The 23,267-nt window shown below is 40.9% G+C and overlaps 1 protein-coding gene across 2 annotated transcripts in view; it reads right to left on the bottom strand.

The window, feature by feature from the left end:
• The window catches only part of LOC132820599 (testican-3-like), a 525,001-nt gene that overhangs the window by 193,005 nt on the left and 308,729 nt on the right, over positions 1-23,267 (bottom strand). For both annotated transcript variants that reach the window (XM_060832813.1, XM_060832807.1), the window contains exon 5: positions 2,365-2,479. In XM_060832813.1, coding sequence (XP_060688796.1) covers positions 2,365-2,479 — 115 coding nt within the window. The remainder of the gene's footprint in view (positions 1-2,364; positions 2,480-23,267) is intronic.

Genomic DNA, 23,267 nt, shown 5'->3' on the forward strand with positions numbered 1-23,267 from the left:
TTTTTGGCGAATACTTTGTATAGGTGTTCCTCTTCCTCTTTTTGCAGTTATACCAACCACTACAGCGGACAGCTGAAACTGAAAACCGGAAGCGGCAAGGACAGACCACTATAAGTACCGGAAGAAACATCAAAGAAGCGCTTCGCGGGAGGCTCCAAAGCACTGATGATGTCGCCTAGCCAGGGGACGAAACGTTTGCAACAAAAACTTCCAGCTCGGCGAACAGAACCACAACAATGAGCACCCGAGCTACAAATCTTCGCACAAACCTTGATCAGGTATGTTGATTATTTAAAAGAGGAGATTAAATTGTTAAAGTGATTAAGGGGAGTAAAAAAAGCCTATTTCAAAAAAAAAATCCAACATGCTCCATCAGGGAATTGACTAATCCAACGCATCAGACAAGACATTGACAACCTGGGCTGCTAAGTAGCAAATGACATGTCAGTCACAAGGGTCAGGCAGTAACCATTCTCAACAAAAGAGAATGGAAACATTGCCCCTTGATATCCAATGGCACTCTCATTGCTGAAGCCCCAATAACAACATTTTGGGAAGGTAGGAGGTGATGACCTAGTCATATTCTTGTTGGACGAGTAATCCACGCCTCATGAGACCTTTGCTAGAATCCCAACATAGTAGATGTTGGAGCTTGAATTCTAAACATTGCAGAATTAAAACATCTAATAATGACCATGAATCTACTGTTGATTGTCAAAAAGACCTCAATCTGGTTCATTGATGCCCTTTGGGAAGTAAATTTGCCATGGTTATCTAGTCTGGCCTACATGTGGTTCCAGACTCTCAGCAATGTGTTTGACTTTAACTGTCCTCTAAAACTGTTCTCTGAATTTGGGGAAGTAAATTTGCACCCTTACCTAGCCTGGCCAATTTGTGATTTGAGACTCTTAGCAATGTGTTTGACTTTAACTGTCCTCTGAAATGGTCTGGCAAGACAATCAATTTTATCTAACTGCTAAAAGGAAACCAGGAGAAATACCTGCCATTAATTTAAGCACCAGAACAACAATGGCAAACTCAGCCATGCCAACCCTCCAAAGTTCTTGCTATCATCTGGGGACTAGTGCCAAAATTTGGAGATATATCTCACAAGCCTGTCCAGCAACAGTCTAACATAGTAATATTTAATGGATCATCACTTACAGACAGATAATGTCCCATTCATCATCACCACCCTGGGAGTGTCTTGTCCAACAGAGCAGAGGTGAAACCAAGAAGAGGTGCAGCACAATTAGGAAGGCATTGCTTGTGAGTACTCAACACTGACCCTGGGTCCCATGAAATATTATTGTAGCAGATTAAACATGAGCAAGGAAACCATGCATAGAAATTTCCCACACCCCTCACATTAGCTGATGAATCAGTACTTCTTCATATTGGGCACCACTTGGAGGAAGCAACGTGGGTGACAAAGACACAAAGTGTCCTCTGGGTAGGGGATGTTCAATATTCACTAGCAAGGATGTCTCGGCAGCACCATTACTAACCAAACGAGTTGAGCCCTAAACTACACAGCTACTAGACTGGATCTGCAGTAAGTGATGAGGAAACCAATAAGGTAGAAGAATATACTTGACTTCATCCTCACCAATCTGCCAGTCGCAAAAGTATCTGCCCGTCCTTTGGTCTTCATATCGAGAATACCTTTGGTCATGTATAGCACTACTACTGTGGTAAATGGAATAGATTTTGAACAGATCTACCAACTCAAGATTGGGCATCAATGAGGTACTGTAGGTTTTCAGCACAGCATAAATGTACTTAGGCATAATCTGCAACTTTGTGGCTCTGCATAAGACTAATTCCACCATTACCAAACCAGGGACCAAATCTGGTTCAATGAAGAGTGCAGTGTGAATACTTGGAAAGCTCCAAGTGTGCCTAACGATAAGGTGTCAACCTGATGAAGCTACAAAACAGAATTACTTGAGTGCCAAAAGGCAATGAGCAGCAATTGTAAGACAGAGCTAGGCAATTGCAAGTTCTTTAAGTTTGCCACATTCAGTAAGCAGACAACAAAACAACTCAGTCAATGTGGCCATACCATAAATATTTCCATCCTCTGATAACAGGGGAACCTACCAACTGTAACCGTGGAAAATCTGGTAACCAACATTTCAGATATGCTCCAGGTAAAAATTTAACAATAACAAATGTCGGTTCCCTATTAAATATAACCAATATCTACAATGAGTAGAATCATTTTACTTCTTTTTACTAATGCATTCTGAGTTGATGTTAATGTGCACACTCACATAATTGAAGGTTTTTTTAATATAAAGATGAAGAAATCAATCCTAAATACATAAGAGGTTTCTATTTCCCATGGTAACATATCCTTACCAGAGAGGAGTAGACATGGCCATCTGTTCCACATACAGGGTGAGGATGAACCACTGGACACTGCTTGCAATTTGTTCCTTTCCGTGATTTGTGGGTCAAGTCAGTTTCTTTCACGCTACAGTGAAAATAAACAAAGATTGTTATTTTCTTCTCACGACCTGCCGTCAGATCATTCTAGATGAATAATATAGTGACGAAGCATGCCATACTTTTAGTGTCCAACAAAAATTAAGAACAAAATTATTGAAGTGCATAACTGTTTTTGAATAAAAAGAAATCAACTGCATTCTGAATATTGACCAGATTTTCTAAAGGCCAGAGATTCTACTTGGCAGTGTGCATGGGGGTTGTGCATCAAAATTCTGCAGAATCTGCCGAGTAGCAGAATCTGAAGTAATTGAAAAGTTCAAAGGGAACTTTCCACTGTATCTGGTACCCTCCAAACATAGCATTTCAAAATGGAGAATTGGCAGAGTTCCTCTATAATTGAGCAAGTAGTTTCTTGGGAAATGAAAACCTAGTCTAACTCCTGTACAACTATCAAGCTGACCCTTTAACTGGCCACAATTTTCATGTGTGCTGTCAACGTGGTTGTACTCAGCGATGCTAGACATTTAAAATCACAGAATATGGCAACCACTATGGTTTAAAAGGGGGTGTGATTTGCCTCCTTCCCTTAATATCCTACACAATCCAGGAACAGTCAGACTTGTAGTAAGATGCTGCATTGCTTGGGGAGCACTGACTGTTATCTTCTGTTAGAAGCTCTTTAACCAGAACATTTTAGGATGATGGCCACTCCATGGATGTACTTCTTGACTCTTTTTCTTTAAAAAAAAGTATACATTCTCTAGAGTGATTGGTCACTCTGCAACTGATCCCAGTCTTTACAGCAGTCCTTCAGTATTCATGCTGTCAATTCTCAGGTTCGGGGTCACTGATGATTGTTATGGCTGCAAAAGTTTATTAAAAAAGCAAAAGCTTAGATATGGTACATAACCTAAATAAGCAGTCCAGGATAGATAACTCACTTCAGGTGAGAACAGTCTACTGGACCCAGATTGGAGAAACAGTTGCAGGAAACTGATCTCAGTGGCTGGGAGTGGAAGTTTTTTCTGTTTACTTCAATCTTCTTGAGCAAGCCAGAGTACAGGCTGATCACTCTGAAAAGCTCTCTTTGAGTTAACCAACGTATTAGGCCAGAGTCAGCATGGGGCACTTTTCAGACTGAAGAAAGCTTCTCAATGATATTCTTCCTCTCAAAACTCTGTTCATCTCTCTTATGCCTGGGAGGATTATAACCAATGCGAAGGAGGTGATAATGCCAGCACTGGGTGTACACCCAAAAGGTCAGCAGAGCCTGGTATCCAGTCACCAAGTCACCCTGAATTCACTCGTGTAAAGTCTTTGACTCTGCTCAGCCTTGTCAGAGTAGCCTGCTGGGGCACTTGAAGAGCTGGTACCCTACTCTCCATGGTTATGAGAACCTTGTTAGTTTAACTTGTAGGTATCAGTGTTATGTTGTAACAGTGATGCTATAAGTGGATAAAGGGGATGACTAAAATTAAACTAAACTGTCTGTAAGAGGTTTTTACTACCAAAGAGTACGATCTCCGGGACGAACCTAGAGAGAGGTTTTATAGGTCTGAGTCCACAAGCAATTCCCTGGGCCTCTCAAATCTCTACTTTAACACAGCCAGCACATGGACATGTTGCTGCACAATTACAGCAAACTCACTCTTGCACCATGTGCCAGCTGCATATGACCCAACACACACTGCCTGAGTTTCAGGCACGTGGCCGTGTCATAAAGTAGAAGGGGTGTCAGCCTCAGTAAAGTCAAGAGTGACACCTAAATAACTCTACAGAGGCCAGTATCCCATCACCAAGTCATCCTTTATTTACACATGGAGAGTCCATGACACTGATTCAGCTCCCTCAGAGCAAGCTCTCAGAGTAAACAGAACCTCTGACACTCCTATTCCTTTTTTTTTCTTTTAACTCTGATACTCCTTTTTCTTAGGTAGTACTTATATTTTCCCCAGCACCCATACTGTGTATGTGCAGGTGTGAGACACAGTCAAAGACACAAAGTGCACGAATCTTTATTCAATTACCTGTTGGGCAAGTGGCAAATTTGTGGGCGGCATGGTGGTTAGCACTGCTGCCTCACAGCACCAGAGACCCGGGCTCAATTCCCACCTTAAGCGACTGACTGTGTGGAGTTTGCACATTCTCCCCGTGTCTGCATGGATTTCCTCCAGGTGCTTTGGTTTCCTCCCACAGTCCAAAAACGTGCAGGTTAGGTGAATTGGCCATGCTAAATTGCCTGTAGTGTTAGGAGCAGGGATAAATGTAGGGGAATGGATCTGGGTGGGTTGCGCTTCGGCGGGTCAGCATGGACTTGTTGGGCCGAAGAACCTGTTTCCACACTGTAAGTAATCTAATCTAATCTAATCTAAGCAGTGCCCTTCACATCAAAAGGCAATGCTGCATGATCACTCCTCTTTTAACCTGTCAGCCAGGGCTCCCTGATTGGGGCTGTTAGTCAGGTCCAATCAGGAAACTCGTATTCAATAAGATCCAACAGGCTGACCTTGTTACAATCATTACATTCCTCCCCAAGTCCAAGGACACAGGCCGGTCCTTTTTCTTGAAGAGCCTCCTCGGACATTTCAGCACTGGATCAGGTTCCTTTGACTCGGCATCCAATATGGGCAGCATATAACACAAGGGAGCTCACCTCTTGCACCAGGAATGCCTCGGTAGAAATTCACCTCTTCTGCCGGCAAAGGCATTGATGCAGCTACATCCATTATATCCATCTCAGATTCAGAGGTCACGAAATACTTGATGGAGAGTGTGAACCTCCGAGTTCTGGCAGCCTCTCTGACTGTTCTGAGGAGCTGGCCTCATTTTTCTCCTGCACCGTATGCGAGATCACAGCCTTCACATAGCTCATGTGCTTGTTCAGGACCTTCACATTGACGTGAACTTTATCGTCACTGCTCCTGACCTTGTGTCGACCATGCCTCTTACCCAAACAGGTCCATTTCCACGATTCTTATGCCAAACTTTGTTTCCTGTACTAAACTCTCTGTCTCACTTGATGGAGTCTTGGGTCCGGCACTGGCTTTTCCAGGTACCGTTTCACCCTCCCCCAACTCCCCAGCTCTGAGAAGATCAGATTTAACTTGTGTGGAGTTTTCTTCTCCATTAGCAACTCTGCCAATGTTATCCATTCCATAGGCTATCACAAAAATTACTCTTTGCTTTTATTTTAGAATTAGAATTAGAATCCCTACAGTGTGAAAACAGGCCCTTCAGCCCAACAAGCCCACAGTGACTCTCCAAAGTACAACGCATGCAGACCCATTCCCCAACATTGTATTTATCCCTGATTAATAATGTACTCTATGGGCAATTTAGCATGGCTAATTCACCTAACCTGCACATCTTTGGATTGTGGGAGGAAATCCACACAGACACTGGGAGAATGTGCAAACTCCATGCAAACTCCACACAGACAGTTGTCCGAGGCTGGAATCATACCCGGGTTCCTGGCACTATGAGGCAGCAGTGCTAACCACTGAGCCACCATGCCGCCTCAAATGGTTCATCTGCCTTTTCATCTGCCTCTATGCCATTTGTCCAGAGAAAAAGTAATGCATTCGTTCCACATATTCAATGCCAGGTTCAAACAAGTCAAACTTCCTAAATAATTGCGTGATGCAAGAAATGCTTACCCCAACTCAAAGACGAATGTTGCGTGTAGGTTTCTTCATGAATACTCTTGTCACCAGGGAAATAACTCAACAGAGACTAGTGTCCTGTCACCAACTCACTCTAAAATTATTCGTGGGAATCCTTGACTCTGGCAAAGCCTGGTCAGAGTCAGCATGCACAGTGTCAGAATCTCTGACACTTCTCTTTTTCGCTGTCAGCCAGGTCTCCCTGATTCAACCAGATTAAATGCCCCAATCAGGCAGTTCATATTGCATGCGATCCAGATGGGTGACCTTGTTATAATCACTGCAATCAGCTTCCTTGATATGATGAAGCAACAGTGCCCCAGGAACAGGTCAGTGTTGATATCTGCAGCCTTCTGAAACAAGACATTCTTCTAAGATGATCAGGTGGCCATGCATTATTAATGGCCATAAATTTCTGTGTTTCCAGCTCCTTCCAGAGATCCACCGGAGACATAAGAACTGTTTTCACATGCCACAGGCAATCGATACATCAGTGTAGCCACTTACATTGACATCACAACTGTAAAGTCAAGACTCTGGAAATTTTTGTCATTTGTTGTAGTTGTGAATTCCAGAATTTACAGGGAATCATAGGCCAATACATGTAGCAATCAAGGCACCACCAGCTCATCCAGGAATAACTTATTAATTGCAAGCCATTTCCCTTTATCAATATTCAGCTGATAGGTGACCACTAGTCAGCTATTTTTTTAGATTAGATTAGATTTACAGTGTGGAAACAGGCCCTTCGGCCCAACAAGTCCACACCGACCCGCCGAAGCGCAACCCACCCATACCCCTACATATACCCCTTACCTAACACTACGGGCAATTTAGCATGGCCAATTCACCTGACCCGCACATCTTTGGACGGTGGGAGGAAACCGGAGCACCCGGAGGAAACCCACACAGACACGGGGAGAACGTGCAAACTCCACACAGTCAGTCGCCTGAGGCAGGAATTGAACCCAGGTCCCTGGCGCTGTGAGGCAACAGTGCTAACCACTGTGCCACCGTGCCGCCCACCTCTGCAAGATTTCCTGGAAGTTGTCATTAATTATTTGTGCATAAGTCATTTCTCTTGCAGATTTCCTCACCTCCAATAATTAGTTCCTTGGAAACAAGGGTTACTATCTAAGGATATGATAGACAACACTTGAGATGCGCTTTGTCACTGATACAAAAGAATGGGACAACCAGAGTGACATGAACACCAGAACGCCCATTGAACAAGCCACTGACTTTCTGAAAATGCCGTTCAGATGTCCAGACAGACACCCTTCTGCTGCATCACCAAGGATTTCCATAATGGTTGTGGTTTGCTGTGCCTTATACAACATCATGCTGCAGAAGAAAGTTAAAAGTGCTCAACATCATCAGTAAGAGGAGAAAGAAGAATAGTAGCAGAAGGCCACAGTGCCTTCAGCTGGCCACCTAGGTGTGAAAAGGTATGTGTTGTACTTATCTAAGCATGCTCAGCTAATCAATGTGTGTAAAGCAACATGACAAAAAGGCATTAGATAAGCAGCGGAATAACAGAATTTTCCAGGTTCTTGAGAACGAATGAGTGTATCTCTTTTGCAGAGATCCAGCATGAATAAAGTGGGCCAAGTGACCTCCTTCTGGGATGTAATCATTCTAACTCCTCTCTCTCACTTTCTTATTGTTTCAACACCTAACAAAACTTCTGATCATCCAGTACTGCCTCCTGTACGAACCCATGCTTTGCAAAGCAGGCAGGTGTATTCATTCATTATTTCTGTGACATGTGTGTGGACCGAGCTGCAATACAATGGGCCAGTGAGCCCAACTTACATTCAAGTATGAAATTACAATTTTCAGGCCAATTCTTCAGGGATGACATATTAATATGCATTAGCCATGCAAAAGTGACGTGCATGTTAAAGCTTTTTGAGCAGTCAAGTGTTAGGAGCATAAATAGGATGTGTAGATGCGGAAATGTCTATTCATATACTTCACAGATTCTTCAATGAGCAGTAGAACAGAACCTTTTCAATTATTCTTTGCATGATTGTTCAGGTGATGAGCTCGCAATAAACAGTATTAACATTTTCCTTAAAGATCCACTAATCTCAAAGTTTGCTCAAGCATATGCATTAATTCAAGCAGCGAGGAGAATTAGCTGAACCAAAAGTAAACACAAAATAACCATTTTAAACTGCCCCAGCAGCAAGCATAAACTGCAGTTTTGTAAAAGGTACCGGTTCCTCCAACATACTCTTATTAAAGCGCAGATTGAGGGCTTTGCATACATGCTTTTTGAATCAAAATGGTGTTAACAAAGTTCATTTTCTCAGAACAAAAATACCTCTTAATCACTGCAGCATTATAAAACATTCCATCAGGCTATGTATTTCGCAGATTGTTAATCAGGAATAGATACAAAGTGTTCAAGAATGAATTATATGGAACGTCTCAAGGGCAACTAAAGTTGTCCAACAAATGCTGGCATAATTCGTATGCATGAATGAAGAAAATAAAACTGGCCCATGTACTCCAGGGTGCTGACAAAGGGCTGAGATCTGCTTGTTACAGCTACAATCTTTGCTGTGACTCTATACCTTCACATCCTATCTCTGAGTTCCTTGAGCAATCATAAAGTGCAGGTGTGATAATATCCGTCACTATCATTGGAATGATTTCTGGTTAAGGGAAGTGTGGATAAAAATGGCTGAATGCTTTGTTTTTTTTTAAATCTTCAACAACCACAAGGTAGACTTCTTGTTTGTACAAGTGGATACAAATGTGAGATTATGAAGTTATCTGTATATTAAATTATTATAATTTTAAATGGTTTATGCACTTTCAAGTTTTCATTGTCCACCCCCTTCACTCTTTACTGCCATCAGGAAAATAGGCATTACCCTTCAGAAAAATGCTGAATCTGCCTCCATCATACTCAATCAGGGCATTGCAGAAATCAACCCATTGCTGGGTTAAAAAAAAACTTTCCTCTTTTTATTAATTTGTTATCATTCATTTTATATTGGGGTTCTCTGCTTTCTTCCACCAACATTAAGCTACTGTCTCTTTATTCTATCGAGACGCTCACAATTTTGAATACCTTTATCAGATCTCCTCTCAACTTTCTCTTCACAAAGGAAAACAAACCCAGCTTCTTCCCATTAAGAAGAGTTACACCCAAAATTTTGACTTCTCTACCTCCTGGCTTGCTGTGTTCTTCCAGCCTTCTGCTTGTCTAACTTGAATTCTAGCATTTGGCATTTGTTTCGTCTTCAGTTTCTCTCATCAGTCTAATTAACTGAAATGATTATTTCATATTGCTTTGTAACATTTCATATTGTACATATGCACATGCATATATTACAGATGTACCCTTCATCCTAGGATCAGAAGTGGGGATGTTTGCTGATTGAACAATATTCAGCACGATTCACTACTCCTCAGAAACAAGGAGCAGCCCATGTCCAAATATAGGAAAACCTGGATAACATCCAGGTTTGAGCTGACATATATAGCAAGTACTGTTTGCACACCTCAGTGGAAGACATGAGTAATATCCCAATTAAAGGGAGTCAGGGGGCTGAGTTGAGTATGGTTACCATTACAAATCAGAAATTGCTAGAAAAGCAAAAAGGTCTTAAAATTGATAAATCTCCTGGCCCTGATGGGATACATCCTAGAGTTCTGAGGGAGGTGGCTGAGGAAATAGCATAGACGTTGGTTGAGATCTTTCAAAAGTCACTGGAGTCAGGGAAAGTCCCGGATGATTGGAAGATAGCTGTTGTGGCCCCCTTGTTCAAGAAAGGATCAAGACAAAAGATGGGAAATTATAGGCCAATTAGCCTAACCTCGATTGTTGGTAAAATTCTAGAATCCATCATTAAGGATGAGGTTTCTAAATTCTTGGAAGAGCAGAGTCGGATTAGAACAAGTCAACATCGATTTAGTAAGGGGAGGTCGTACCTGACAAACCTGCTGGAATTCTTTGAAGAGGTGACAAGTAGGTTAAACCAGGGAAACCCAGTGGATGGGGTCTATCTAGACTTCCAAGAAGCCTTTGATAAGGTGTCACACGGGAGGCTGCTGAGCAAGGTGAGGGCCCATGGTGTTCGAGGTGAGCTACTGGTATGGATTGAGGATTGGCTGTCTGACAGAAGCCAGAGAGTTGGGATAAAAGGTTCTTTTTTTGGAATGGCAGCCAGTGACAAGCGGTGTCCCGCAGGGTGCAGTGTTGGGGCCACAGCTGTTCACGTTATATATTAATGATCTGGATGAAGGGACTGGGGGCATTCTAGCGAAGCTTGCTGATGATACAAAGTTAGGTGGACAGACAGGTAGTACTGAGGTTGTGGGGAGACTGTACAAGGATCTAGACAGTTTGGGAGAGTGGTCCAGGAAATGGCTGATGGAATTCAATGTGAGCTAATGTGAGGTCTTGCACTTTGGAAAAAGAATACAAGCATGGACTACTTTCTAAATGGTGAGAAAATTCATAAAGCCAAAGTACAAAGGGATCTGAGAGTGCTAGTTGAGGATTCTCTAAAGGGAAACATGCAGGTTGAGTCTGTGATTAAGAAAGCGAATGCAATGTTGTCATTTATCTCAAGAGGGTTGGAATATAAAAGCACCGTTGTGCTACTGAGACTTTATAAAGCTCTGGCTAGGCCCCATTTGGAGTACTGTGTCCAGTTTTGGTCCCCACACCTCAGGAAGGACATACTGGCACTGGAGCGTGTCCAGCGGAGATTCACATGGATGATCCCTGGAATGGTAGGTCTAACATATGAGGAACGGCTGAGGATCCTGGGATTTTATTCATTGGAGTTTAGAAGATTAAGGGGAAAACTAATAGAAACTTACAAGATAATACATGGCTTAGAAAGGGTGGACGCTAGGAAATTTTTTCTGTTAGGCGAGGAGACTAGGACCCATGGACACAGCCTGAGAATTAGAGGGGGTAAATTCAGAACAGAAATGCAGAGACATTTCTTCAGCCAGAGAGTGGTGGGCCTGTGGAATTCATTGCCGCAGAGTGCAGTGGAGGCTGGGACGATAAATGTCTTCAAGGCAGAGATTGATAAATTCCTGATGTCACAAGGAATTAAGGGCAACGGGGAAAATGCGGGTAAGTGGAGTTGAAATGCCCATCAGCCATGATTGAATGGCGGAGTGAACTCGATGGGCTGAATGGCTTTACCTCCTCTCCTAAGTCTTATGGTCTTAACACAAAGGCCAAGCAATGACCATCTCCACCAAGAGAAAATTTAACCATCACCTTTTGACATTCAAAGGCATTCCTATCTTTGAATGCCCTTTTATCAACATTCTGGGATTACACTGAGCAAAACCTCACTGAACTAGCCATGCAAATACAGTGGCTACAAGAGCAGTTCAGAGCCATCTTCCTCATGACATCGTAATTTTATTGACAGGACATGTTCTGCAGTGACTCATGAAGGCAACTCATCACCACCTTCTCACTGGCCAATAGTAACAGACAATAAATGCTTGGCCAAGCCAGCACTAGCTGTGTGCCACGGGTGAACAAAAAAAAACCCCAAAAATATTTTTTTCTGAATTTATATCTGCAGCTCAACTGATCAGCTCACATTTCAAGATTCTCACTTTTGAATTGCTTAACTGACCTAACTTCACTAACTTTTTAAGCGAGAGTGTTTGATATTTCTAACAGCGCATGTGTACAACCACGTGTGTCCTCTCGACAACTTTGAATAGGCAAACCCAATATTAAAGGTTCTCCCTCCTATTCTGGACACCTCCACCAGAGGAGATTGTTTCTCCCCATCTATCTTATCAAATCCTTTGATCATCTCAAACACCTCACTTGAACCACCTTTGAATCTTGTGCATTCAAGTGAATAAAAGCCTAATCTCAGCAATCTGACTTCAAAGTTTAACTCTTGTGGTCCCCAGTATTAATTTCCAGAAGCTGTGCTGCATTTATACTAATACTCTTTTGTGAGGTGCAGTGTCTCAAATAGACCAGAGAGTGTTAAAAAATTGTAGTACAATTTCTCAGCCTTTACACTATAATTCCCCTTGAAAGGAAAGCTAACATTCCACCTGAATTCTACATTTTGTTTTTGTGTACCCGTCAACAAGCCGGTTGTGACTTTTGTATGTGGCCCTCTGAAATTTCTTCACTCTTTTCAACGTTTGGAAAATCCTGATCTATCAAACCTGAATCCAAAAATGACCACCTGCATATTTGCCCATATCAAATTTCTTCTGCTCCAGTTTTGTCCACTCATTGTCCTTTTGCAACTTTTTGCTCCCATCTATACATGTTGTGTAGCTTACGCTAATGTAATCTGCATACTGGATTTATATCTCTTTATTTCTTCATCTAAGTCATTAATAAATGTAAGGTAAAGCTGAAGTCTGTGTACTCATCACTGATGGTCAATACCTATCACACCTGTTAGCCCGATAATATTTCTATTATCCTTGACTTTTCCCTCCCAATCTCCTTTCCCTTAACCAATTCCTTTCACTAGCTTGTCTCCAGTTCAATGTAGTGAATGGGTGGTAACAATCAACTGCACAGCAGCTTAACAAATGTATTTTGGAATTCAATTAAATAACATTGATTAACACTACCTTATAAATTAACCTTCAAAACTATTAAACGATGCATTAGATATGACTACTTTTTAGAAAGCCGATTCTCTCCGAACAGAATATTTTTATCCAAATAGTCAGATACAGGGCAGAATCTTACGGGGATCTGAATGATGTGCAGCAAAATTGGCTGACAACTGAAACAAGACCCATCTTGAAGTCCCAGCAAATCACATCACCTTTTATGCCTTTCACAAGCAGCACAAGACAATTCTCGTTAGGCAGTGGCAAGTTGCTAATTGATGATGATGAATGCCTGTTAAACACTATATCAATAAAACAACACATACCATTCTTTCAGTCTCCAATCCTAACTACTTCGCCAAGCAAGATAGATGGCAGGAAAGCTCAACAAGGAAACCAGAACAAATAAAGGGTAGATTTAGATCACCCATTGTTCCAAATGAATTCATATTGAAAACCGGGCACCACATCTCAGGGCACATGGCACAGTCACCAGCAAAAAGCACTCCATATCCACTGTCATCTGACTTGTACCCATCTCCAAGATCCCTCTCAAATCTCTGATCCACTTGCTGCACTTCAATGCTGCACTGACAGCTATCATTGCAATGCTGCAGCAAGGGTCAAGCACCTAGCCAATGGATTGGATGATGCTACATCTCCAACCTCTTTGTTTTCTCTCAAAGTGCTCAATTAACTCCAAGCTTACCTGGACTTTTACAGAATCTATGACTTGCATCACTTGACCATGCCTTTTTGGGCTTCCCCACCCCCCTCAGCCAGAGATACCAAATTCATGTTGCTACTGGCCACTTACCACAGACAAAGCCCGGAAGCTTGCCACAGTTGTGAATATCAGCAACTCAATCAACATAGAACACAGAACATAGAACAATACAGCACAGAACAGGACCTTCAGCCCTCAATGTTGCGCCGACCTGTGAACTAATCTAAGCCTATCCCTATACACTACCCCTTCATCATCCACGTGCTTATCCAAGGATTGTTTAAATCTCCCTCATGTGGCTGAGTTACCCTGATGTCCCAGCACAGTAAGTCAAGGGCAGCCTCTGGTACCAGTCCGAGTGCTGACCGGAACTAAGACCCAATCCTCAAAAAGGGTGAGGAGCTGAGTGATGAGTAGCACACCAACTAGCTTGACCCTTCGTGCCTTATTATGAACTGTTGCCCTCATGGAATTAGAGAGAGGCAGGCATTATGAGAGTTAAGCATGGATGACAGAGTTATTACTTTTGGTGTAGGTGGGGAGGTGTCCCAGATGGGTTAATGGGCAATGTAGACAGCATGCAGGATTATTGGTGTAGGATATTAGGAAATTGTTTAACAATACCATTCTGAGATTTCCTGTGAATATCAAGATTTGAGAAAAACTGTTTGACCTGTCTCAAGAGTTAAAAGAGAAAGATGAATCAAGCTATACCCCACTGTTTCAGGTTTAAGAGTAAAAGAATCATAGAAATTCTTATACAGTAACTCTTCATATAGTTTTAAATTAAGACCATTTAGCAGCTAAATGTACCAAAATGATTTCAGACAACATACCCAAGTGACAGGAGCCAAAGTGCAGCAAATCAACTGACCCAGGGACCACATGGGGTTAAAAGCTCAAGTATAAACAGAAACAGAGTCATACAGCACAGAAACAGATCCTTTGGTCCAACCAACCCATGCTGACCATAATACCAAACTACACTAGTCCCACCTGCCTGAATTTGGCCCATTAATAAGGTGTTTGGTATGCTTTCCTTTATTGGTCAGAGCATTGAATATAGGAATTGGGAGGTCATGTTATGGCTGTACAGTATATTGGTTAGGCCACTTTTGGAACACTGCGTGCAATTTTGGTCTCCTTCCTTTAGGAAGGATTTTGTGAAACTTGAAAGGGTTCAGAAAAGATTTACAAGGGTGTTACCAGGGTTGAAGGGAAAGGCTAACTAGACTGGGGTTGTTTTACCTGGAATGACGGAGGCTGAGGGGTGATCTTATAGAAGTTTATAAAATCATGAGGGGTATGTATAGGGTAAATAGACAAGGTGTTTTCCCTGGAGTGGGAGAGTCTAGAGGGCATAGGTATAGGGTGAGGGGTAAATATTTAAAAGAGACCTAAGGGGCAACGTTTTCATGCAGAGACTGGTGTGCCTGGAATGAGCTGCCAGAGGAAGTGGTGGCGGTGGGGTACAATTCCAACATGTAACAGATATCTGGATGGGTATATGAATAGGAAGGGTTTAGAGGAATATGGGCCAAATGCTGGCAAATGGGATTAGATTAATTTAAGATATCCGGTTGGCATGGATGAGTTGGACCAAAGGGTCTGGTTTCATGCTGTACATCTCTATGACTATAATATTTCTTATTCATGAATGTTTCCAAATGTCTTTTAAAATTGTAACTATACCCACATCCACCACTTCCTCTAAGTTCATTCCACATACAAACCACTAAAAAAAATGCCCCTCCTGTCTTTTTAAATAGTTTCCCCCTCACCTGGAATATATGCTTGCTAGCCTTGAAATTCCCCACCCTAGGAAACAGACACCTGCCATTCACCTTACCTATGTGCCTCATTATTTTATAAATTCCTATGAAGGTCAACACCTCAACCTCCTACGTTCCGGTGAAAAACATCCCAGCCTATCCAGCCTATATTTAATAACTCAAACCCTTCATTTCTGGCAACATCCTGGTAAAGCTCTTCTGAATCATCTCCAGCTTAATAATATCCTTCCTATAACAGGCTGACGGTAAAACAGAAAACTTGAGACTGAGAAACTGAAAGACCAGAAGCAGATTAGGAAAGGCAGAGCCCAGGTCCTCAAGTTAGAATTTCTAGTAAAATACAAACAAAGCACTAATGAGCACAGTGCAACATCCAAAACACAAATAAGTGTCAAGGGGCTTGTGATATTACATTATCCGTTTACCATAATAATTAAATTGTCAGAGGCTTATCTACTTCAAACATACAAGACAAAATTTCTTTGAATTATGAAGTAAATAAAAATATTCTTTAAGAAACAGCAAAGAATAAAGTCTAGAAATTATTTGAGATTACTAAGATAACAAGAGAGTTAGTGTTAGGAACTTACTTCTATTATGAGAAAGAGATTTTTAATAACGGATTAAAAACACACACTTTAAATACACTACTAAAATGAACACCCGCTGTTGTCAAGCAATATTTATACCAGTCAATAGTTCAACTCAGTCTAGTGGTCAATTTATGGTCTTACTCCTTCATGGCCAATGTTTCACAAATTAAAACGTTGGTTTGTACCTCATCCTTCTATCTCTCAAACCCATCAAATTCTGTCATGTTACAGTCACAGTTAGTTTAGTTAGATTGTCCATGAATTCTTGCACAGTTCCCAAATTAAATCTAGTCTGTACTGTTCTCTTGTTCCCAGCCTGATTTTTTGTTTTCATCAACATGAAGGATAAGTTCACTTCACTGGTGATTGTTGACAGTTTTGCACATCTGTCCTTAGTGGAGACTTGCTGATATTGGGTACAACATTCTCTGCAGAAAATGAGGCACCTGTAAACAGGACAAGTAGCAGTTTGATGAATTATACCGACGCATATACTGTATAAATGAGTAATGATAAATTAGATTTAAAATGTACACTGGAAAATGAAATAAAACATTGGATTGAGATAGAATGTAGACAGATAAAACAGAAAAAAATATAAAAGTGGTTTAATTTTCACATTTAAATCTCAAACATTGCTTAAATTCTGAAAATTGCATTGGAGCATAACCATAGTATGGACTCATTCAGCCGGACAACTTGTTTCTGTGCAATACCTTCTAAAATATAAGACTCCATATTTGTAATTATACATCAGATCATTAAAAATCACTTATAACTGAATGTATCAGCCGAAACCTTTCATCCCATGGTTTCTAATTAATTACGGAACTGCAGAGTTTACATCTATGTGGAGTCTATCAGTAAGATTCTACTATATTGTAGCTTGTGGAAAGGCAGCACACCAGCAAGAGTAATGTGTACCTCTGCACTAAACCACAGAAGTGCCTGCTTCAGAGATTGTTATCGAATTTAGTGCATAATATTGGTGAACGTTGGACAACTCCTCATGGCTGGACAGGAATGATCTAGTTGACAAAGTTCAAGGCAAAAATAATTTCCATTAAAAAATAAACGCTCACGGAAAAAAAATCATCCATGTCAGATTTAAGTTAGAAATAGTACTGGCTTAGAATGTTGCAAAGAACAGTGGAAAAAACATGAGGATTTGAATGTTTTGGATACCAGTCACCAGAAAGTCGATAAAAAGAGAAAAAAAGAATAAATGAGGAGATCCAAGTTGCTAAACAAAAATGTGAGAGAGCTTTTATAAGCATATGAAGAGAGTAGATAAAATAAATGTTGGTCCTTAGAAGTAGAGACGGGTCAAATTAACAAGTAAATGAGGAACTGATGTGAACATTGAATAAATGTGTGTCTGTCTCCCAGTAGATGACACAAGTTGCAGTTCATAAATAATGTGTAGGTTACGTGAATTAGCCATGGGAAATGTCAGGTTATAGGGATAGGGTTTTGGGGGTTGAGGGGCAGTGGGAGATGTGTGATGAGTTTGGTGGGAAATTCTGCAGACAGTCAATGTGGACTTGTTGGGCCAAATAGCCTGCTTCCACACTGTAGGAGTTCTAAAAAAAAAGAATAACCTAGAGCAAAAAGGAGTGAGGAAATTAATGGTATTTAATCTGTTGAAAAACAATAGAGAAAATTAGGGGACTAATATCTCAGAAATCCATTGGACCAGATGAACTACACAATCGGGTTCTAAGAAAGATAACTAGAGAGGTAGTGGATGTGCTAGCTATGATTTTCAAAAACAATTTGGAAGACAATTTCTAATAGCAAAACTAAACTTTTAACCAAAGCCACTGAAATGCCAATTCTTAAAATTATTTCAACACAACAAAGAAATTTGAGGCTGACCTATTTTTAGTTCATTATTCCAATTCTGATCCCGCTCACACGTCACACAATTGGGATTTTAAAACAGATAACAAAATTAACATGCCTCAAACTTATTACATTTGTATACAATGTCATTTTAACACCAGGAAACATCAAGACTGCTCACCACAGTTACAACTATAGTCCTCATTAATAATGAATTGTTGACATCTGCCATTAGTCAGACTCTGCAATATTTTCTCTGAGCGGACACAGGATATTCTGAAAGGGGAGAGTGAGCAGCCATATTGTTGTAGTCCGTATTGGTACTAATGACCTAAATAGAAAGAGTGACGATGTCCTGCAAAGAAGTTCGGTAAAGTTGAACAGCAGAACCTGTAGTGTTGCAATTTCAGGATTATGTCCTGTGCCAAGTGACAGTGTGGCTAGGAAGAAGAAGAAAGTACTAATGCAGGAATGAGGGCTTCAGGTATGTGGATCATTGAGATGTCTTTTGGGGTAGTGGTTGCACCTAAAATGGAGGGGCACCAATATCCTGGCAGGGAAATTTGCTAGTACCACTTGGGAGGATATGAACTAGTGTTGCAAGAGGTAGGTCAACAAGTAAAATGATACTCACTGGGATGTGTCAAAGGCCAGTTAGACTAAGGGGAAGAACAGATAGGGAAGAGGTTACTGAACATGGCAGAACTGGCAATCTGAAGCGTATTTGTTTTCATATGAGGTAAGGCAAATATAGAACTCAGATCAAAATATATAGCAATGATAATGTAACTATTGGTGGACAGAGGGATAACACCAGCAGCTTTAATGTTCTGTGATTAGATGCGGGGGAGTTGCATTGCCGATAAAGGGCAATATTACATTTGCACTAAGGGAGGTCGCCTTGGTAGAACTCAGGAATAGGAAGGGTGCAATCACTTTTATGGGATTATACAACAGGCCTCCCAACAGGCAGTAAGTGATAGTGGAACAGACAGGTGGACAGACTACAGAGAAATATAAAAACAATAGGGCTATGTTTGGTAATTTGAACTTCTCTTCTATTGACTGTGTAATGTTAGGGGCTTGGGGCCATTCTAGATCTGGTATGAGGGAACAAGCCCAGCTTAAAGTTTCAGTGGACGACCATTTCAGAAAAAGTGAGCATAATTCTGTAATATTTAAACTACTTATGGATATGGATAAGAGTAGTCCTCGGGTGAAAATACATTGGGGGAAGGCTAACTACCACAATATTAGGCAGGACCGTGGAATGTAGATTGGGGTTGGCAGTTTCCGGGTAAAGCCACACCGCCATGTGAGAATCTTTTAAAGGCCAGTTGATCCCAGAATGCTGAGGGAAGCAGATGATGAAATTACTGGGGAATTATAAAAATCATTGAACCCACTTTAGTCACAAGGGAGGTCCAAGAGGACTGGAAACTAAGTCAATGTTGTTCCTTTATTTAAACAGCACAACATGAATAATTCAGGATACTGCAGGTTGGTGAGTTTTACATAGGTAATAGGGGAACAGCTGGAGAAGATTCTTAGGAATATGATTTGTTCACATTTGGAAAAATATGGACTTATTTGTGAGATGCAGAACACCTTTGCATGGGGAAGGTTGTGTGTCACAAACTTGATTGAGCTTTGTTTTGAGGAAGTACCAAAGATGATTGATGAGGGAAGGGCAGCATATGTTGTCTGTATGCACTTCAGCAAGGTCTTTGACAAGGTCTCTCGTGGCAGGCTGATATAAAAAGTGAAGTCACATGGGATCCATGGTGAGCTGGTAAGGTGGAAAAATAGTAATAGAAGACATTAGCGGTGAGTGTTTTTCTACTGGAGATCTGTGACCAGTCATGTTCTACAGGGATCATTTGTGATGTATGTATATTGTCTAGATACATACACATATACATACATATACACACGCATATATTGAAGGAGAATGTAGGTGATCTAATTAGTAAGTTTGCATATGGCATAAAGATTTGGACAGTGGATGACAGTGAGGAGGATTGCCAGAGTAGGATAGAGATAGATTGGGTGGAGAAATTGCCGACAAAGCTTAATCCAGACAAATTCGATGTGATGCATATTAGAAGATATAATGCAGGAGGGAAGTACACATTAAATCGCAGAACCATTAATGGCATCAACATACCAAGGGATCTCAGTGTTCAGGTCTATAGTTCCCTAATAATGGCAATATAAGTGATAAGGTGGTCAAGAAGGCTTGCTTGTCTTCATCAGTTAGAATACAGAGTATAAAAATGGTTAAATCACGTTGCAGCTTTAGTCAGGCCACATTTAGAATTTGGTGTATAGTTTTGGTAGTCATATTACAAGGGTATGGAGGCTTCAGAGAGGACACAAAAGTGTTTTATCAGGATGTTCCATGGACTTTGAGGGCAGATTGGACAAACTTGGTTTGTTTTCACTTGAATGGCAAAGAATGAGTGGCGATCTGGTGTAAGTTTACAAAATTACAAGAGGTGTGGACAGAATAGCTCGCTAAGAATCTTTTTCATAGGGTAGAAATGTTAATTACTAAGGCACATAGATTCAAGTTACAAGGGGTTAAGTTTAAAGGAGATGTGAGAAGCGAGTTTTCTTTTCTCCGTACACTGTGTTGTGTGTTTGGAATGCACTGTGTGATGATTCGATGGAGGGGATACAACAGCAACAATTGAAACACGTTGACAAATATATGAATAGGCATGGGGAGAGGGTTAAGGGTAGGTAAAGATTTGAGTTTTGAAAGTCATCAGGTGTTGGTGCAGTCTTGGTGAGCCAAATGGCCTATTTGTGTGCTGCACTGTACTTTGTTCTTTAACTGGAATTATGACTACTGTGCAGTATCAAGGCCTCTAAGGAATGTTGACAATGGATAGGGTCAGATCCGTGGATAAATGATGCATTTCATTTTTATTTAAAACAATCAAGAGTGCTTTTCCTAGTTGCACGAAATATTGGACCTATCTTTCTCAGGCCTGCCATCCCTGTTACAGCCTGGTAGTTAAAGCTCCTTATGCTAGTATTCTCTTGGGCACTTTCCTCCTCTCCTGGTCAACATAAGTCATTCAAAGTATTGGTAATTTGGTGAAAGAACAGCTTGTAGACAGCACCCCATATTAAATCCTCTACTTCAAATATCATTGGGGATTAAAAAAGGATATTCAGATTTTTGGCAGTCATCTTTTTAAAACTAAAGAATGTTTCCGTGTCTTCATTTATTTATTACAATGTCATAGCTAGGATAAGTAGATAACCAGATTTCTCACTAAAATTATAGATTTACTTGTCAAGGGACAATCTTTCATCTACTTAATCAAATGAGGAACTTCCCCAGTATTAGCATAAATCTGAACTAATGCAGACATGCACGCAGCTATTCTGAGACTTTAGAGGATTTAAGTGTCTTTCTTAATTCCTGCTAAAGCTTCATTTTTGACCAGATCAAAGCAGATGGAACAAATGGAGTTAAGTAGATTAGGCCAATGGGATCTTCTAAAGATATGGTTTGTGGGGAGAAAGAGACAGAGAATTAAAATAGTAAATCTTTCTAACTGCAATAGTACATAAAGAGTTTGCTGTGTCTGTATGAGTTATTGATAGGCTTTGAGGGATATTATTGACCTTCGCTAAGATCCATTATTTCCAATAAGCTTCCTGTTATAGGAAGCAAATGTTTTTAAGCATATATAAAGTTCAAGTAAAATATGAATCAATTTTTTTTTACAAAGGTGAAGATTAGTAGGAAGCGAAAGGTTTGGGAAGTCATTAAAAACCAGCAAAGGATAATGAAGAAAACAATAAGGGAAGAAGATAAAATTTGGGAGTAAGCTACCAAAAATAGATATCTAAAAAGAAAAGAGGTTCAAGAGTGGACGTTGGACCACTGGAAAATCAGGCTGGAGAAGTAATGGGAAACAAAAAAAACAGGGAAGGAACTGAATATGTACTATGTATCATTTTCAGAGTGGAAGAAACCAAGAGCATACAGAATTTAAAGAGCATTGGGGACAGAGGTGGGTATAATGGCCATCCCTAACGTGGTGTTTGGGAAGCTGAAAAGTCTAAAAGGTGGATAAATCTCTGACCAAATGAACTACACTCCAGCGTTCTGAAAGAGATAGGTGAGGTGATTGTAAAGGCATTGATGGTGATCTTCCAGGAATAACTAGAGTCAGGGAGGTTCCCAGAGGATTAGAAAACAGCTAATGCAACACCCACTAAAGGAGCGAGGGAGGCAGAAGACAGGAAACTAGAAGCCAGTTAGCCTGACCTCAGATGTTGGTAAGATTTGAAAATCCATTATGAAGGCTGAGAGTGTTGAGTGCTTGGAAGTGCGTGGCAAATAGGGGTGAGTCAGCACGGCTTCATCAAGGGGACAGAGTTATAGAATCATATAGTCTAGAAGCAGACCCTTCAGTCTAACTAGTACACGCAGATCATGTTCCCAAATTAAACTATTAGTACTTGCCTGTGTTTGGCCCATATCACTCCAAAATTTCCAATTCAAGTTTTAGAGGAGAAAGTGAGGTCTGCAGATGCTGGAGATCAGAGCTGAAAATGTGTTGCTGGAAAAGCACAGCAGGTCAGGCAGCATTCAAGGAACAGGAAATTCGACGTTTCGGGCATAAGCCCTTCATCTGACCTGGGGGGTGCAGTGAGAGAGGGACTCACTGAAATCCTTGTAGAGGGAGGAAGAGAGCTTCTTCAAGGAAGGCATCCTGACCTGTTGAAGGGCTTATGCCCGAAACGTCGAATTTCTTGTGCCTTGGATGCTGCCTGACCTGCTGCGCTTTTCCAGCAACACATTTTCAGCAGCAATTCAAGTTTTATTCAAACATCTTGTAAATGAAACTGTACCTGCATCCACAACTTCCTCTGTCACTTCATTCTACACACTAATCACTGTAAAAAAGTTGCCTCTCATGTTCTTTTTAAATCCTTTGCCCCTCACCATTAAAATATGCCCCATAGTTCTGCATTCTGCCACCTTAAGGGGAAGACCTTTGCTATTCACCTTATTTATGCCCCTCATGATTTTATAAACTTTTGTAAGGTCACCCTTCAACCTCCTATGCTCCAGTGAAAAATGTTACAGCCTATCCAGCTTTTTTTATAATTTAAACCCTTCATTCCGGCAAACATCCTGGTAAATCTTTTCTGAACCCTCTCCAGTTTAATTATATCCTTCCAGAACAGGGTGACCAGAACTGCACACAGTACTCCAGAAGAGGCCTCACCACCCCATATTTGCTCAAGTGGTTTAATTCATGCAATAAAGGGAAAGTGACAAAATTGATAAGCAACAAGGAGGCTGCAGCCTAATGGTATTATCGCTGGACTGTTAATCCAGAGACTCAGATTCTGGGGACTAAGGTTTGAATCCTGCCACGGCAGATGGTGGAATTTAAATTTAACAAATATCTAGAATTAAGAATCTAATAATGACCATGAATCCATTGTTGATTGTCAGGAAAAAAAAAATCCATCTGGTTCACTAATGTCCTTTAGAAAAGGAAACTGCCATCCTTAACTGGTCTGGCCTACATGTGACTCTAGACCCACAGCAATGTGATTGACTCTT

Source organism: Hemiscyllium ocellatum, chromosome 1 (genome assembly GCF_020745735.1).
Source record: "Hemiscyllium ocellatum isolate sHemOce1 chromosome 1, sHemOce1.pat.X.cur, whole genome shotgun sequence".
Lineage (NCBI taxonomy): Eukaryota > Metazoa > Chordata > Chondrichthyes > Orectolobiformes > Hemiscylliidae > Hemiscyllium > Hemiscyllium ocellatum.